At 47.1% G+C, this 17,342-nt stretch overlaps 1 protein-coding gene across 1 annotated transcript in view; it reads right to left on the bottom strand.

The window, feature by feature from the left end:
- Nucleotides 1-3,168: 3,168 nt before the first annotated feature.
- CLYBL (citramalyl-CoA lyase) overlaps nt 3,169-17,342 on the bottom strand; it is a 259,438-nt gene continuing 245,264 nt past the window's right edge. Inside the window, exons 8-9 of the mRNA XM_045283795.1 lie at nt 4,297-4,416; nt 3,169-3,295 (exon numbers count right to left, since the gene is read on the bottom strand). Of these exons, the coding sequence (XP_045139730.1) occupies nt 4,321-4,416 (96 nt within the window). The 3' untranslated portion in view covers nt 3,169-3,295; nt 4,297-4,320. The remainder of the gene's footprint in view (nt 3,296-4,296; nt 4,417-17,342) is intronic.

Here is a 17,342-nt window from a genome sequence, read left to right as displayed (position 1 = left end):
CCCATCACCGGACAGCAAAAAGCCCCCAGCTCAGTCAGTTCTAAGCACTCCAGAATTCAGGTCCTCCATTATTTGAAAGCCATTTATTTCCCAGTTTGTTCTTGCTCTTAGCCCTTTCCGCTCCCCTAGTTAAAACAAAAGTGCGCCGCCCCGGAAAGAACGAATAAGAACAAAGTTTTAACATTTCAATGTTGGCATCTGGGAATTACTCTCCCCATTGAAACCCGCATGGGGGTTAGGGGGGTGGGCGGAGGTTTCTCTTTGAGTCACAGTCCACCTCATTTGGGGGACCCTCGCAAGTCCTAAAAGGCACCAAATCCCGCTTGGAATCAGGGAGCCTGTTTGTATCATCAGATGCCTTCCCAGGACCTGAAACCCCCAACCAAACTCCGGGAAGGCCCCTGGGTTCCGCTCCGGGCCGCGGGGTGGGGCTGGGGGGTGTAGGGAAAAGACATCTAGTGCCCCGAGGTGAAGCGAAGTCACGAACGCAGAATTCCCCTCCGTGAAACGCGTGCCTTCTTAGGCACGGCTAGAACATTCAACGTGCCCACTAACTACGCTCAGTTTCCCGGTTTCCACCCAGTGGGTGCAAAGATGCTACTGACAGCCCTCAGATGTGACACTTTAGAACTCTTAGGATCTGTTCTATATGCCCAGAAAAATATGCCGGGCAGCGGAATTGCTTTCACATTCAAATCTGAGGCACATTCTGAGCCCGTTCCCATGGGTGGCTAGCAGGGGAGGTGAGAGCAGCCAGGCGCTTAACACTTGGGAATCTGAAGGCAGGCTCCCAGATGCGCAGGAACTTCCTAACCACAGTGCCCGCCTTGCACTGGAGTTCCCCGACGCGGTTTCAATAAAACATGATAGTATCGATCTAATCCTCTATACATTAAAATGAGGTTGTCACAGATTGTGTCATTAAGACCTCAGGAAAACAATGAAGACATTATTGGGTAACCCCCCCCCCCCCAGGCAAGGTATTAGGGGAATAAAACAATCTACACCACACGGGTCCTATTGAGATTAATGAAAAAATTATGCAAAAAAATCGCAATTTCATTTCCCGTGACAGGGCTTTTGCATCCAGAGTCAGCCTGGCCCTGCACCTGATGATTTATGAAACTAATCTACAGTGATCACCGCGGATGTTCTCAACTCAATCTTGTCCCAGCTCATTTTCTAAGTAAGTGTTTCTCATTAGTCCTGATAATGTTTTAATAGTGTTACCCATAATTTAGCCCCCAAGAATTAATAACAGGGGGGTGATATGGAAAAGCTGCTTGTGATGAGCTACACAAAATATAAACAGGTATGGTTTTTAATTAACCAGATTAGCTGTAAGGTTCTCTTGTAGTTAGTACATTACAGGCCCAGAGTTGCTGAGGGAGACCTCGTTTCCTGTGCCACGCCTGCCCATGAGGCGCAATGGAGACTCTGGGGGCATCTCGCCTACCGTGTGGTACCTTCACCTGTGAATGGCCCGATAGCGTGCCACTGACACAAGTTTATCTCCCAGCATCTTCTTGCCCTTGGGTTTTATTCTTCAAGGAATTGGGTCACAAATGTGAATTGTTGGCCCCAACAAAACTCTCTTCTGGAGTCACAGTCAGGCTCTTGGTTTAGATTTTTGGCTGTAGTGGGTCCTAGCTTCGTGATTCTATCTTAACTGGGCCTGTTAGATGCTGAGCCAAAGGAGAAATTTGACATGTGGAGTGATTTAAACAGCATTGTTTGAACGTAGCTGTTGAGGATACAGGTGACCAGTCCAGTGGTCAAGGATCAAGTGGGCTATGAGCCTATTGGTGATGGGATGCTGGTTGACCTAGCCAGGTCTAGATTCTTAGCCCCACCCAGAGGTCTTTCTTAGGGGGTTGCTCGTCCCAAGGACCCAATGCCCTTAGGACTCCATCTGGAGCTCTCTCATAGGAGGGCTAGCCTTTCAGAGAGGCCTGGCTGGATGTGGTTCACTTGGGCTGGTTCCAAGGCTGCCTGTGTAACTAGGGCAGGGAGTCTGGAAAGGTGGTCTGGATCACCCTGGAGGTTGGGAAGTGTAGTGAGATAGAAATGGGGCTGCCGGTAAGGAAGCAGGAAGTTTTAATGTTTTCCTTTGCTGTAGGCAGGCCCTGGAGGGCTGGGGTTTCTAACACCTGTGTGTGTGTGTGTGCGCACAAGACAGTCAGCATGAGAGTGCACCTTTCTTTTGCCTGTCTCCTGGGCAGTCCTCCAAGGCAAAGCTTCCTTGTCTGTCTGTGTTTGAGCAGAGAGAGGGTTTAGATTGTGCCTGGCTACCTGTGGATCTGGATTACCCTTATACACATGGGGTCCAGGATGTCCAAGATCACTGAGACAGTGGGGAGGGGATTCTGCAACTCCAATAAGGGCTCCCCACTGCCACTGTCCGTAGTCCTGAAGCCGTTTTGCGGGCCAACAATGGCTTTGGAGTTGACTGAGGTGCCCCCTTCTTCCTTCAAGTCCTTTCTTGGCAGAGATGGGGTAGCACTCATCCTCTCCGGTCACTGTGGTGCAGCACAAGCAGCCCTGGTGCAGGGTGACAACAGCCTAATGAAGGGGTGGACAGAGGTGCGCTGAACAGGAAGAGGGGCTGCCCAAGGCAGGGCCAGGGTACAGCCCCATCATTTTTAGGGAGCTGTCTACGTGGATCTCGTGTTTAAGAACGTTGGTTGATACCTTGGAAATCCGTCTTCCCATACTGCCCTGCTGGTGGCAGGGTCTTCAGCATGTCTTGGGATCTCCCCCTGTTAGCTAGTGGGTGGAAGTGGGCAAGCAAGTGGGTGTTCCGTGGCCAAGCATGGGACTCTCTGAGCTTGCTTTGGGGCCTTTCATTCCGTGTACCCTTCAACTGCGTTCAGCTCACAGGCTGTCATAGCAATTGGAATGAGTAGGGGGAAGCAGACCCCTGGTTGGGGCACCCAGTAGGGGCCACATAGGAAATACACAAAAAGGGCATAGGAGGAGGTGGAAAATTTAAAAAAAAATTTAAAAAAAGAACCTGTTTTCTATTTGCAAATTTAAATCAACAGAACAGCCTTCCCTGCGGTGTTTGTGTAAGAGTAGCAGCATTGCTGCTGTGTAGGCCATGAAAAGGTTGGTGCAGAGTTTAAAACTTCCCATTCTGTTAATTTCTTAAAGAACAGTCGTTCAGAGTCGCAACACAAAAGCTCATGATTTAATGAGGAACAGAAACAAAATCTCTGATTGTTGGTGTTTCAAACTTCATTGGCGTCCTCTGGCAAGCACAAGTTGATCCTCTGCGGCTTCAATCCCCTTTAGCCTTCAATATAAGAGTACATGCTGAATAGGGAACAATGGCTGGTTGTTATGTTTATTTACCCTGACTACAAGCTGGGTTAACCTCTTCAAAACAGCTTTACTAAGCCCGTTAACCACACCACCCAGATGACCTGTGGCCGCGTCTCTAATGTGATGCAAATCTCGCGGGGGACCATATGCACTAGCTCTGCTGCATTGTGTCTTCTCAGATGCTACAAGTTTATTGCTGAGGGCGCCTTGTCCGGCCCTACGTTTACAGGGGAAATGACCTCAGTGGCAAACAGTTAACCGGGAAAGAAAGGAGGAGAATGGACAGTCTTGTGTTTCCGCACATTTATTTTTTAATTGCTGGTGACTGGTGGCCCCCAGCATTCAGCCAGCACAAGTGTTCTCGTATTTAGCAGTTCACGTGTGTGCAGGCTGCATTTTGGTGGGGTGGAAAGGTTCACTGGACTCAGTTTACAGCTTTATTTCAACAAGGTATCTTTCTAAGCCAATATAATCATCAATGTTTGCCTATGCCGTCTCTGATGTCTAATCAGATTATTAGTGAGTTAGGCATGGCCCATGCAGGTCATTTTTTTTTTTTTATAAACCCAGTCTTTCTTAAAATTATTTATGGTGTCATCTGGACCAATGAAGAACGTGGGAACGTTATTCAGATGAAAAGGGTAAAGGGCGTATATGGATTCAGGAGAGATCCGTTTCATTAAAGCGCTAACTTCCTCAGATAGCTTGCCTTTCCCCACTCTCTTCTAGCCCTGAGAGGCCATAAATCTATATTGACAACACATTAATAAACAGCAATAAAATCACACGCTTGGAGCCAAAAGGGAGAAAGTGTATTTTTAGAGGAATCACTGGCCAGTCGGATACCAACAATCACCAAATCGTCATTAACAAGAACTATAAGTAGAATACGGTTCCAATCTGGCATACTAACAAGTTGCCCTGAGTATTATGGCTTGTCTTTCAGAAACCCACTGTATATGTTCAGCCCACCTGATGAGAGCTTTATTTAACAGATCATTTTTCCTTGATGGCTGTGGCAAGCGTAACAATGTTCCGGGCCTGCTTCAGTAATGGCATGTCGATCATACTCCCTTGGAAAGTAAAGGCTCCCTGCAAAAGAGAGAATACAAACTTCCTGAAAGAATGCATGGAAATTATAGGCTTCCTTTTCTGCACACGCTTGTACAACAAGAACATTTTCGACTCCACCTGAATTATACCGACTTTCCCTACCCAACTTTTGAGCAAGCCAGAACGAGATTGCAGAGGAAAGGCTTATTTTTGCCTCGCGAGATGAAGAAAAGCCCTGAGCATTTTATGGAGAGAAAAGCCTTGGGAACTTGCATTCACAACTCCTGAAATCCAGCCGAAAACAACTGTGGAGGAAAAATGGAACTACTTTCTAAAATAACTTCTGGAAGAGGGCAGAGAACTTGAAAAGGCAGTGATGTGCCCTGGCAACTGGGGACAGCTAAGAGAGAATAGCTGATCACGTTACTGGCACAGCGCTTCCGCCTAAGAGCAGTGCTACACGCTAAGGTCAGAAGACAGTGAGACGGTGGGACTGCACTGAGTAAAAAGACGTTCATCTATGGGGACAGACTTGCAGAGGTAATTAGAACGACAAGGTCAAGAGTTTGTAAGGGGGGAAATAGAACTTTGAAACTGGAAAGAACCTGAAATCTCCTAGTTTAGCACTGTTTATAGTTCCATTTTTGGACCGTCTACATAGAGTTGTTGTTGTCTGTGACATGTGATTGAGGCCTTGTCTTATTAGAGGACACTGAAGCCCAGAGTAGGTAAAAGGTAGTTTACGGTCCTACGACTAGGCTGGGCCAATAGTAACCTGGGTGTTAAGGACGTCCAGTGTTCATCATAGATCCCACATGAAACTAACAAGGCTGTCTCCAGAGCCTGAAGCGAATGCTGGGATAGTGTCGTGTTTTTAACCACTTCCATTTGTCCCTTGTAGCCCCAGCCCATCATCCTGGTTCTGTTTCCTTCTCCCTGGGGTGAGAGTGGGGAGCCGAATCGTGAGCTGGGGCAACCACGGACCTGGCGGTAGTCTGTGCATCCTGGGTTTCACAGCCACCTGGATTCCAGTCTCGGCAGTCAGTGTTCTCATCACTAAGCGGCTCTGCCAGGGGCCTGAGGGGCTCTCTGGAAACCCAGTGATGGGTTCAAGATCGCTATATGGAAAATTAATAACCCACAGAACACAGATGACCCAATTTTTCTGGCTGAAAGTACAGACTCAAAGCATTTACTGATGAAGATCGAAGACTATTGCCTGCAGTGTAGATTACACCTCAACATAAAATGAACATCATCACAACGACCAATAAGCAGCATTCTGCTAAAGGGAGAGAAGAGGGAAGTGGTCCAGGATTTCCTTTGCCTCGGATCCACAATGTACACCCAGGGAAGCTCCAGTCAAGAAATCGACACGCCACATGGGGCCAGTCTGCTGTAAAAGACTCTCTTTAAAGTATCAACAAGCAAAGATGTCACTTTGTACCAAGCCAGGGTATTTCCAGTCACCTTATGTGTATGTAGACTATGGACAGTGCATACAGAAGACCAACGATGAATTGGATGCATTTGAACTATGGTGTTCCCAAAGAATATTGGATATGACAGAGATTGCTAGCAGAACGAACGGACACAGCTGTCTTGGACGAAGTCCAGCCAGAATGCGCCACGGCAATAAGGGCGCTGAGGCTAGGTCGTGGATCAGTTATCAGGAGGACCCGGTCCCTGGAGAAGGCCATGGTGCTTGCTAGAGGGTCAGCTAAATGGCGGACCTTCACTGAGATAGACACAGTGAGTGCTACAATTGGTCCAGACATAGGAACAACCGTGAGGGTGCTGGAGGACTGGGGAGAGCTTCCTTCTGTCGTTCCGGGGGAGCTCTGAGTAAGAGCCCATTCAATGGTATCTAACAACTAAGAGATCTAGAGAATGAAGGCTAAAAAAAATTGGTAAGAGTATAAATGTCTTCAGAATTCAGCTTTGCATCGAGAGAATTAAAATATTACTAAGATTAAAATGCTCACAAACTGCCAAACTTCCTTTGTCTTACTTTGAGAAATATAATTCAGAACACCTGTGTGGCCTAAAATCCGGCACTATGTCACTCTCCAACCTCCTTTTTCCTATTTATAGCCCCGGATCGGCCTGTGCCCGGAGCTAATTTTGGTTATGACCATGATGGATTTTTACTGCTTATTTTAATTGTGATCTAAATACTTATTTGCTTTCCTGGCTACGTGCGTTGCTTTTCATTTGATGAATTCAGTTAGAAGTTCAGATGATGTCCCGTGGGTTAAGATTACATGTGGAATCGGGGCACGAGACCCCTGCTGTTTTACAAGGCAACAGTCAGGTGTCCTTATGGGAGTAAATGATGACGACCAAAGGCCTCCGAGTTCTCTGCCCACCAAGTGGATTATGGCCCTGTAAAACTGCACATCTGTCCTGCTACGGCTTACAGCATTGGCCGGAGGGGTGACATTACCATAGATGCACACAACCTCCAAACGATGCCCAGGCAATCAAAATGGCCGCTCGGGGTTTCCCTGCACTTGGCAAATGAAGACAGGAAGCTCATTTCTTTCTTTATTCATTTCTTTCTTGTAGGATGGTGTTATCATTGAGGATTTCTTTTCGTAAGCTTAATGCAGACAAATAATCGAGCATTTCTGTTTCTTGTTCTTTCACCTCCGCACTTTTCATCCTAACTCTTGATGATTTCATATGAATAGCCTCAGTCGTTCACCTATCAACACAGGCATTTTTAAAATAACACATGAACATCACTCTTTTATTAGGTACAAATCAGGAAATAATCCCTAAGCATGATGTATTCACACAGCCTTCGTAATGTCTATATAGTTCTAGGAAAAGCTGTATCGTCGGTGGGGTTCCCCGTCATGGTGGGTAGGTAAGGCTAACTGGGGACCCTGTTCTCAGTCAGCAGTGCGGTTTTAACCCTTGAGGGCGAGGTTACTTTAGGTTACCCTCCAGCAGCTTGGGACTGAGCACTGGGTCTAGACCAGAGCTTGTGTTTGGGATCCAGCAATGGATCAGCAGTTTCACCTCCTTCCTGTCCCGTCTCAACCCCCCTGGAGTCATGGAACGTGAAGCACTTGTGGGCCATTGTCACTGGTTTTAGTAGATTGGACTGGTTAAGTCCCCGGAATCGGGCAGCTCTGGTGGTGCAGTGGGTACACACTAGGCTGAACACTGCCAGGCTCTGTAGTTCGAAACCACCAGCTGCTCCCTGGGAGACAGTCGGGGGCTTTCTAAGCCTGTAAAGAGTTACTGTCTTGGCAAACCACAGGGCGGTTCTATCCTGCCTGTAGGGTGGTGGCTCTGTGTCACCATGGCCTCGGTGGCCGTGAGAAGAGCCTTCCAACTGGGGTGAGCAAGTTGGCCTTGAGTGGGGCCATCTGGATGTTGGGGGTGGGGTGGGGGGTTAAACATGACAAGTCCAAAGGGGCAAACATTGCATGCAACAGCACACGGGGATTTCAGTGGCAACAATTCGGACGATTCACAGAACTATGTGTTTGGGCCAATTGAAATTAGGCAACCAAGAGATCAACCATGGCCATCAACGTGGTCCTTGGAGATCTGGGGTGCGTAGCCAGTTTGCCTTTCTTTCTAAGTTTTTTAAAAAATTGTGGATTAGGTGGGGATTTACTTCTCAGATCATCATGTTTGCATTCAACAACTTAATTTATCACACCTCCCAATGGCTTGGATGTGGCTGGTTTTTAAAATGTGGCTTTACATGTGCGATGTGAACTGCTGGCTGGGCTTTCTAATGCAGTTTGTCAGAAAGCTATTTGGATTTGTAGGGAGGGTGGGTAGCATTTCTTAAGGAGTGGTTACAGGTAAGCGTCAGTTTCCCAGGCCAAAGCTTTCCTGAGAACGTGGCAGATTATTTCAAAAAGTTAAGTTTGAGGTACAAGGGCACGGATGTCTGTCAGCTTTATGATTCAGATGGGTAATTTTGTTTCAAATGCCTTTCAATAGTCATTTACTCGTGGTTAAATACCTTAACAACCACACGTATAGTAATAATAATAATAATAATAGCTATAATCAAGAAGCAGTTGCTGGTTCTAGGGGCTGGTATGCTTTATTTCAGATAATCATCACAGTACTATTATCCATCCCATTTTACAGCAGGAAACTGAGGCATGCAGAGAGAAAGTTGTGTAAGTCTTTGCTGGGGCTAGAAAGTACTGTGCTAGAGGAGAGCTGGCCCCTCCTGACCCCAGACCTATGTCCTTAACCCCTTACCGACTGAAAATTTTGGAGTATGTTCTGTGACTGCCTGAGCCGGAGTCACCCTAGGCCCGGTCCTCGACGGTTTGATACAGAAGTCTGGAGATTGCCTTGGCATTACCTCATGAGTGTAAGGCACATTCAAGTTTGAGAGCCTCTGTTTTTTGAGAACTTCTGTTATCCTTTGGTTAGAAATGGTTAGGTTGGCTTGATGGACAAATATGGGAATTTTGTACTTTTTGTAAACAACAACCTTTTCTTCTATGGCAGTGGTTCTCAACCTTCCTCATGCCGGCACCCTTTCTTTTTTTTTAAAATCAATTTATTAGGGGCTCATACCAGTCTTATCTCAATCCATACATCTATCAATTGTGTAAAGCACATTTGTACATTCATTGCCCTCATCATTCCCAAAACATTTGCTTTCCACTTAAGCCCCTGGCATCAGGTCCTCATTTCCCCCCCTCCCTCCCCCCTCTTTCATGAGCCCTTGATAATTTATAAATTATTATTTTGTCATATCTTGCCCTGTCCGATGTCTCCCTTCACCCACTTTTCTGTCGTCCGTCCCACAGGGAGGTCACATGTAGATCCTTGTAATCGGTTTCCTCTTTCCAACCCACTCTCTCTCTACACTCCCAGTCCTGTAGGGATCATCCACCCTGGATTCCCTGGATTTCCAGTTCCTATCTGTACCAGTGTACACCCTCTGGTCTAACCAGACTTGCAAGGTAGAATTCGGATCATGATAGTTGGGGGGAGGGGTGGGAGGAAGCATTTAGGAACTAGAGGAAAGTTGTATTTTTCATCGTTGCTACACCGCACCCTGACTGGCTTGTCTCCTTCCCGAGACCCCTCTGCAAGGGGATCTCCAGTGGCCTGCAAATGGGCTTTGGGTCTCCACTCCACACTCCCCCCTCATTCACTACAGTAAGATTTTTTCTTCTGATGATGCCTTATACGTGATCCCTTCGACACCTCGTGATCGCACAGGCTGCTGTGCTTCTTCCATGAAAGGGTCATTCAACCCCCAAAGCAGTCGAGACCCAGAGCTCTATGGCATCCTTAAGATGCCCACTAAGTTAATTTTTTTAGGTTATTCATCATTCATTCACCAAGCATTTACAGAAATGCTTCTTTTGTCAGGCCCTATGCAAGACACTTGGTGTGTTAGTCCAGGTAAACTAGAGAAACAAATCCAAGGACACTCATATGTGTGTAAGAGAGCTTTATATCAAAGAGTAATTGTACTTTAAGAAAACATCCCGCCCTAGTCTAGATCAAGTCCATAGGTCTGATATTAGCCCTTAAGTCCAATACTAGTCTAAAAATCTCTCTTCAGACTCATGGAGTCCCAGCAGTCATCACAGGCTGGTCAGTGAAAAGTCTTGTGGGCCCAGTGGGAGCCCTGGGGTGGGTCTCCGAGTGGCTCTTCCAGCTCCACAAGTGTGGCTCTTCAACAGCAAGGTGAAGCAGAGACACCACGGGCTCTCACGGGGCTCAGCAAGCCTCTGTGTGGCTTGTCAACAGAAAGACCAAGACAGACAGAGAGGAAGTTCCCAGAATCCTCATGAGAAGGCCAGGCCCACAAGGAGGCATGATCAGGCTGTGACCTGATTGACAGGCTGAACTCTATCCCTGCACTTGTTTATCAAGTTGACATGAAATTATGTAACTACCACATTTCAGGTCACTAGATAGAAAAGACTGTCCCCTGCTTGAAGGAATACACTGTTTGTTGCAGAAGACAGATGGGTGGGGGGCGGGGGCAGGAGGGGAAGGCAGGGGGAAGATTCAAATGCCATCACATACAAGACATAGAGAAAGAGACAAGGTAATAGGCAGAGCACAGAAAACAGACCCGCCGAGGTCTTAAATGGCTGCCCTTATTACTTAATCAGGATTGCCTTTTCATCATTCACACGGATCACGTTATTATAGTCCCAGAGCAATGTTGTACATGCCCCACTTAGAGATGCCATGGCACTCAGGATATGAAGAGCTTTTATTTAACAAGCACTTGTGAATTGTGTGTTGTAGTTAGTCATGCAGGGGACCAGCCTCCACAACTGATGGGTCTTAAGGGCGGTTGTGCAATTGAAGGTAAATGAAAGAAACAACAGACAAGACATGCAAGTGCTCACCTCTTCTGATGACAGGAGAGAGAGCGCGCACGTGCGCTAATGTATTCTCTAACAGGCTTATGTACATATGTAACAGGAAGGAAATGTGCTAGAGACATACATGTAACAGGAAGGTACACACATAACAAGATGGGCGGTTTCTAGAGTTAAGATGGCGGCTTCACCTTGGCCTCTGAGCTGGCTTGACTTCCTTAGGTGTCCCTGAGCTCTTCTCCAGGGGGACAATCTATGATCCTTATCAGCAGGGAGTGGGCTGTACTTAGAGCGGGTGGTCTGATGGCTCTTTATGACAGACAGCCTTCAAGCAGATAGTAGCAACCATGTGCTTGCAAGCAGCAGCTTCAAGTTGGCATTATTACTGGGGGACTTTGTGGGGATTACCTTTTCGTTAGGAGAATGTGACTGGGAGTCATCTCCAACTCATGAACTTGAAGGCTTTCCTGCACCAGAGTCCGCCTCCCAGACTCCTTCATTATGAGTGTAGAGAATTTGTCCTCAGACACTCTCTTCCCGGTTCTCAGTTGCCCACACTGGTCGATTTCTTTGGCACATCTTATTGTACACGTGTCTCTGATCCCAGGTGCCCGGAGAAGGACGATGTCACATGTTCTCTGTAGAGGAAGGAAAGTCATAACCAGTGGGCTGTTGGGGTGTTTTTCTGGTCATTGTCTGGTGATGACAGGCAATGAAATAACATTCATTTCATCAGACTGTGATGTTCTTGGGGGGAATCTGTTTGGTGGCAGAGTGGGGGTGATGACGCCATGGAAATGCAGCGCGTTTCCAGCTCTGGGAGACTGTCCTGTTTTGCGTGTCCGGCACTGAAGTTCCCTGCTGCTGTGGAGTCGCCTCAATGGCCACGTGTGTGTCAGAGCAGAACAGTTCTCCGTGGCATGGCCAGTGTCTCGCTTTTTCAGAAGTGGATCTCCAGGTCTTTCTTCTGAAGTGCTCCTGGCTGGACGCAGCCTGTGGTCGGTGTTGGCTAGCAGTCAAGCAGCGCTCACTGCTGCCTCAGAGTGGCTCTCTGCACAGTTCTGAAGCACTAACGTTTCCAGGAGTGGAAAGTCCAGCCTTTCACCTGTGGAGCTGCTGGTGGTTTCGAACTGCCGAGCATGCGGATCACAGCCCAACATGTCACCACTGCACCACCAGGGCTTGCTGAGTCTTCGAAAAGAGTAATTTCCCTGGAAGCCGCACATGGATCTAATTTCTTCCCTACTCAGTTTATTTTTGAATAACTTATCTGGGCTCCCAGGGAGTTGTCCCGGGCAAATTCCAGTGAGGGACTGCTGTAATAGCCTTTCCTTTTCCAGTGTGACACCGACTCTTATTCAATGAATTCTTTACCTCACAGGCGTTCCCAGTGAAGCCTTATAACTTTCATCAGTGTTGTCAGTTACCAGTGGGAATCTCTAAGGGCTTGCCTACCCCTCTGCTTGCTGAAGTATCTCAGTCCTGGCTATGGTGAAGGGATGTTTTCTCTTGGCTAACAATTCAACTGATCCTTGATGTTGCTCAAGAAATGGATAGGGTGATCCTCACCCGAGGTGCATGAATTTGGCGTCTTTCATGATTTTCGATTTGTAACATTTGGAGAATCCTTGGACAGGGCCGAGTATGGCCTTGTCTCAGAATTCATTCAGGATATTCCTTTGAAGGGTGTTAGTTGGGGGACTGGGCACTCTCTGGGGAGGCTGCCTGGCTCCTAGGCTGGCGGTTCGGGGTCTCCTTGATAGAGTGCCAGCATATTTATTGGAGAATTGTACCTTCTTTGTTGGGATCCTGCTGTTATCGTTCTAAGACAGATTCAGTCAGACCATTCATTTGCTTATAGCCCTGCTCTGGCTCTTTTTGACCTTACACAATGAAGCCCCTCCTCTTTCCAGGAACTTCAAGGCTCTCCCCATCACAAGGTCAGCCCGGTCTCCTCTCTCCACTTGGTCTCTTGCCAGGACATTAAGCCCTCACTCGATCTTCAGCACACAGCAGCCCACTGCACCCTTCAGCACATCATGTATAAATGCTTTTGGCTCTGCTCTCGGGGCTCTGATCTCTGTCTGTCCGGCTAGCCTTCTTATGCCGAAACACAACAGAAGGTGCCGCCTCTCGGAATCATTTCCAGATTTCCCTGGTGGAGCCAATCCCTCCTCCCTTCCCTTATACAGCCTTATTTTTATAACATATCATATTCTATTGTAATTATTTGCTTATATATGCTGTGAGGCTCATACATCTTAGATCCCCAGCACCTGTAACACCCCGGAAACTTGCTCAATCAATGTTGATTTGATGATGATGGGAAAGAATTATTTTTGGGGGGGAAAAACAAACAAGACAAAGAGGAGCAAAACAGACTTGATAAACAAGGAGTCACCGATTAGATAATTGACTATTTTTTTCTCTTTTATGTTGGACACCTCAAGGTACTTTGGTGGTTTGGGCAGTGCTGGGCTATTGTACATTACTGCTGGGTCCCTAAGTTACCCAGACATGTGCAATGAGGTGCTCTGTCTCTTGCCCCCACCCCCACCCTAGGCTGTGCACATCCCTAGCTCATTGTCCTCCGGTCATCTGCTTCTCTCCATCCCTGCATACTCAGGTTGACAGCGTGCCTGGCATAGGTGATCCACCGGGACGGACAAGAGCAGGGAACAAAACTAAGGTGACCAGACCTCCACTTTTGGCCGGACAGTCCTGATTTTTAACCATTTTCCCCGCGTCCCGCAGCGTCCCAATTTTTGGAAAGAATGCACGACAAGCTAGGGTATACGGTTTTCGGCTGCCATGTGGCTATTTCGCCAGGATATGAGTTTTATCAATGGTGTCCCGCTGGTGTCCCGCTTTACCAATGTTAAAATCTGGTCACCTTAAACAAAACTCACTTGGTTCCTGCCTTCGTGGAGCTTGCAGTCTCACGGAGGGAAAAGACACTGAGTAAATGGCATAAAGCACAGGGTGACGGGACAGCGTTTACTAGGGATCAGAGGTGGCTTCCTTTGGGAAGTAGCGTGTGTGCCGAGATGGAAGGGGTGAGTGGCAGCGAGCCAGCACAGCACCTGGGGGAAGGGCAGGAAGAGGAGCACCTGAGCAGTGAGCCTGGGGTGGCTGATAGCAGAGCTGGGCTCTCCTGTAAGGATACTAAAGCATAACATAGGAAAGTAAGTATGAAAATGTAATTTTAATAATGGAATGGTAGAAACATGAATATATAACATGCTTCCAATTGAAAGCTCTTATGTTAATTATTATACCAAAAGTGCTAAAGGGTGTTTTCAATGTGAAACACTTCAATAATACATTATGTAAGTAATTATTTAGTCTTGAAACATTTGGTAGAAAGTTGAAAGGTAATGACATGTGATCCTTGTGTGGTCTTTGGAGCATTAATATCATGTGTAACCACCTTTAAAATTGCCACCAAGATTTGGAAAGTAGAGAAAAATTTTGTGATCATTTGAATAGGTAGCTTAATAATATTTTATATTAAGATTCAGCATTTTAATTCGGTAAGCTAGTCATTTATTCCTGCTGCCAGGTAATCTACTGATGCTAATGTATCGTGAGTGCTGGTAGTGCAGGGGTTAAAGCGCTTGGTTGCTACAGAAAGAGTCGGTTGTTTGAAGCCATCAGGCTGCTTCCTGCAAACAGGTGAGGCAGTCAGCCACGGTAAAGACAACTTGCCTCGGTCCTAAAGGCTTGTCAGTTGGGACTGACTTGGGTGGAAAATGGGTTTTTTAAGACAATGTATTATGAGAAAGTTCTACAAGTTCAACTGAAGTCCCGCAACAAGGACAAACATTCACATGTGTTAATCACATGTGTTAAGCCACACAGATGACCTCCGTGGCCTGTGATGGGGAAGCTCTGGAATGACTCATGGGAAGGCAACGGCTGGACTATCTGAAGAGGGCTCTTTTAGTATCCAGCTGGGATGAACAGTGGGAATTCACCCTGGAGCAACATGGTACACCCCGCCCCTACCAGCGGCGTCGGCCTCGGTGGTGGTGGTGGTAGTGGGAGGCCTGCAATTTAGGCTGAAGTACAGATTTGTCTCCCCAGTTCTGAAGGCTGGAAAAGCCTCCTTCCTGTGCAGCCTGGCTGGCTTTAAAAACGCGGGGTCCAGAGAGAGGGAGCAGAGGGTGAGTGCACACTCCCTTTGCTGCTCCTGCCAGGTCAGCGCTGGCCCTGGAAGACAGGCACCACCTGCTGTGACACACTGGGTGGCCGACACATTCAGGGGATGTCTAGGCTCTTGTGGCTGGGACAGAAGGTGCACAGCCTTGCACCTGGAAGAGGCTCTTTATTTCCCCCTCTGAGCTTCCTGTTTGAGGTGGCTTGGTTCTGAGATTAGGGACATGCGCCTTGGGATCTCAACTACAATTGAGTTTGAATGCAGGCTCAGCCCTTTCCTAGCTCTATGACCCACAGCAACTTGTTTCCCTGCTGAACCTTGGTCTTTCCAGCTGTAGAATGGGGATAGTCCCGACTCTGTCGGGCTGTTGTGTGAATTAAAACCGGTGAGGCATGCTCAATTGCCCGCGAAGGAACTGGTGGGTGGGTGTTCAGTCCTGCTGTGCATTTTCTCACATCAAGCCAAAAAGAACAAATCAATTATACTTTCCATATTAATCTATGTACTGGCCTGTCACATAGTAGGCTCTCTTGGTAAACAGGAACTGCAGCTACTGCAACAACCATTACAGAAATCACTGTCCCCATCGCTGCCACTCCCAGTGCAGTGACATCCGCCCTGCTCTGGAGAAAGATGGGGCTTCTTACTCCTGGAAAGGGTTACCGTCCCGGAAATCCAAAGGGGCAGTCCTACCCTGTCCCATAAGGACAGACTTGATGGCAGAGGGTAAATGAGCTACGGCCTTGATTACCAATGGAGCTGCTGCGTTTGTGCTCCTGGTTCTCGCGAACCAGACACTACGGGATCCACCGAGCACACACAGCCCAGGGAGCAGCGAGCTTTTGACTCATCACAGGATTCTGAGACTGGAGCCGTCACGGGATGGAGACACTGGTGTTCTGGAAGACATGACAAGTCAAGGCAGATCATGCCTGAAGTCTCTGGTCCTCTTCAACGTCTTATAAACCACACATGAAACGACTCCTTACAGAACTAAGCTCCGTGGCTGAAATCAGCAGGAAAAGAAATGTAAAGGAACTTTCAAAACTTAGCAGCTGGAGGAGAAACAGAGCAGATGTCAGCGATGTGAAACCCAGAGTGACCCTGACACCGGAGGCCAGGACTGAGTGGCAAAGGGACCCTCAGCAGAGGATCAACAGGAACTGGGGGGGAGGGGGGGAGGCACAAAGACCAATGACCAGAGTGTGTTTGTTAAAAATGGGTAATTATTTGGAATGGGGAACTGAGTGGATACAAAACTGTTAGACAGCATTCCTATTTGATTTTTGTTTTGTGCCGTTTATAACTGAAAACAGTTCCATGTCCAGTGCGTCTTTGGTAGAGGACCCGAGACTGTACGTTCTGGAAAGGAAGCCGAGTCTCCTATTTGCTTTTTAAACAAGAGGCATGAAATTATTCAACTTTAGCCCTAGATGGAAAATTCATGTCTTGTACATTGGTGAGGCGCCAGTGGAAAGGAGATTAACTTGGGACCTTATTAATCGTTTTAGGGAGCCAGAGAGGAAAAGAGGTACCAGAAAATTTGGCAGTTGGCTTTGCCAGGGGGAAGGCGGGGCCGGGTCGTGGTGGATGAAAAGCGGGGAGGAAAGCAGGAACGAGGGTTGGTTATCTCAATGTGCAGCCTGCACCGAGCCAGCCACCTGCCCAGGCAGCCCAGGGTGGGTTTCACTGGATCAAAGTCAGCCTTACCATTTTAACAAACATCCGTGCCTTCTGTTTCTAGAATCCTCAGAATCTACAACATGGAGGGGGAGACTTAACCTTCATAAAGATTGGGGCAGAATAATCAGGCAGGAATAGACACCTCTTCATATTATGTAACCATCTTTCGATAAGAAAATCTGGAAAAAGCATACATGCTCCAGGGGTGGCTCCCTCCCGAGGGGAAACCAATTGGCTCGGTACACCTGTGGAAAGCGAAAGGGATTTCTTTATATTTGCTGGAAAATTAGACTTTGCGCTTCATTTTTCTCTTTTTAAAAAATAGTCTAATTGTGGTATCATTTGCATAGCATACAATTAATTCATCCTAAGTGTAAAATCTGTGGATTTGTTTTAAAATCACATAGGGTTCTGCAACTTTAGGTCTTGCTTTAAAATGTTTTTCAAACATAAATATGAAACAAGCCAAAAGTTTACCGATTTCTGGGTACTTAAAGTGTTTTATGCCAAATTAAAACTGGCCTTGCCTTTGAGGAAAGCAGTTTGTTTGCAATGAGCACTCATAATGCTAGACTTCCTCTATTTTATATGCTGTAGGGTTAGTCTTTCTCTGGAAAACAAGTATAAACGAACTAACAAACTAGAAAGTATTTTTAACTTTAAAAGACTAAAATATTGATTAATTTTTCTAAATAATGAGACATGATGCCCCTCACTGACCCATGGCCCTGTGGGGGACAGCACCAGAGACACAGTGTGGGAATTGCACCCGATCTGATCCC

This window comes from Echinops telfairi, unplaced genomic scaffold (assembly GCF_000313985.2).
Source record: "Echinops telfairi isolate 266 unplaced genomic scaffold, ASM31398v2 ScPeMD7_7467;HRSCAF=8505_0, whole genome shotgun sequence".
NCBI lineage: Eukaryota > Metazoa > Chordata > Mammalia > Afrosoricida > Tenrecidae > Echinops > Echinops telfairi.
Note: the sequence above shows the minus strand (reverse complement) of the source record. Positions and strands in the feature narration are given on the sequence as shown.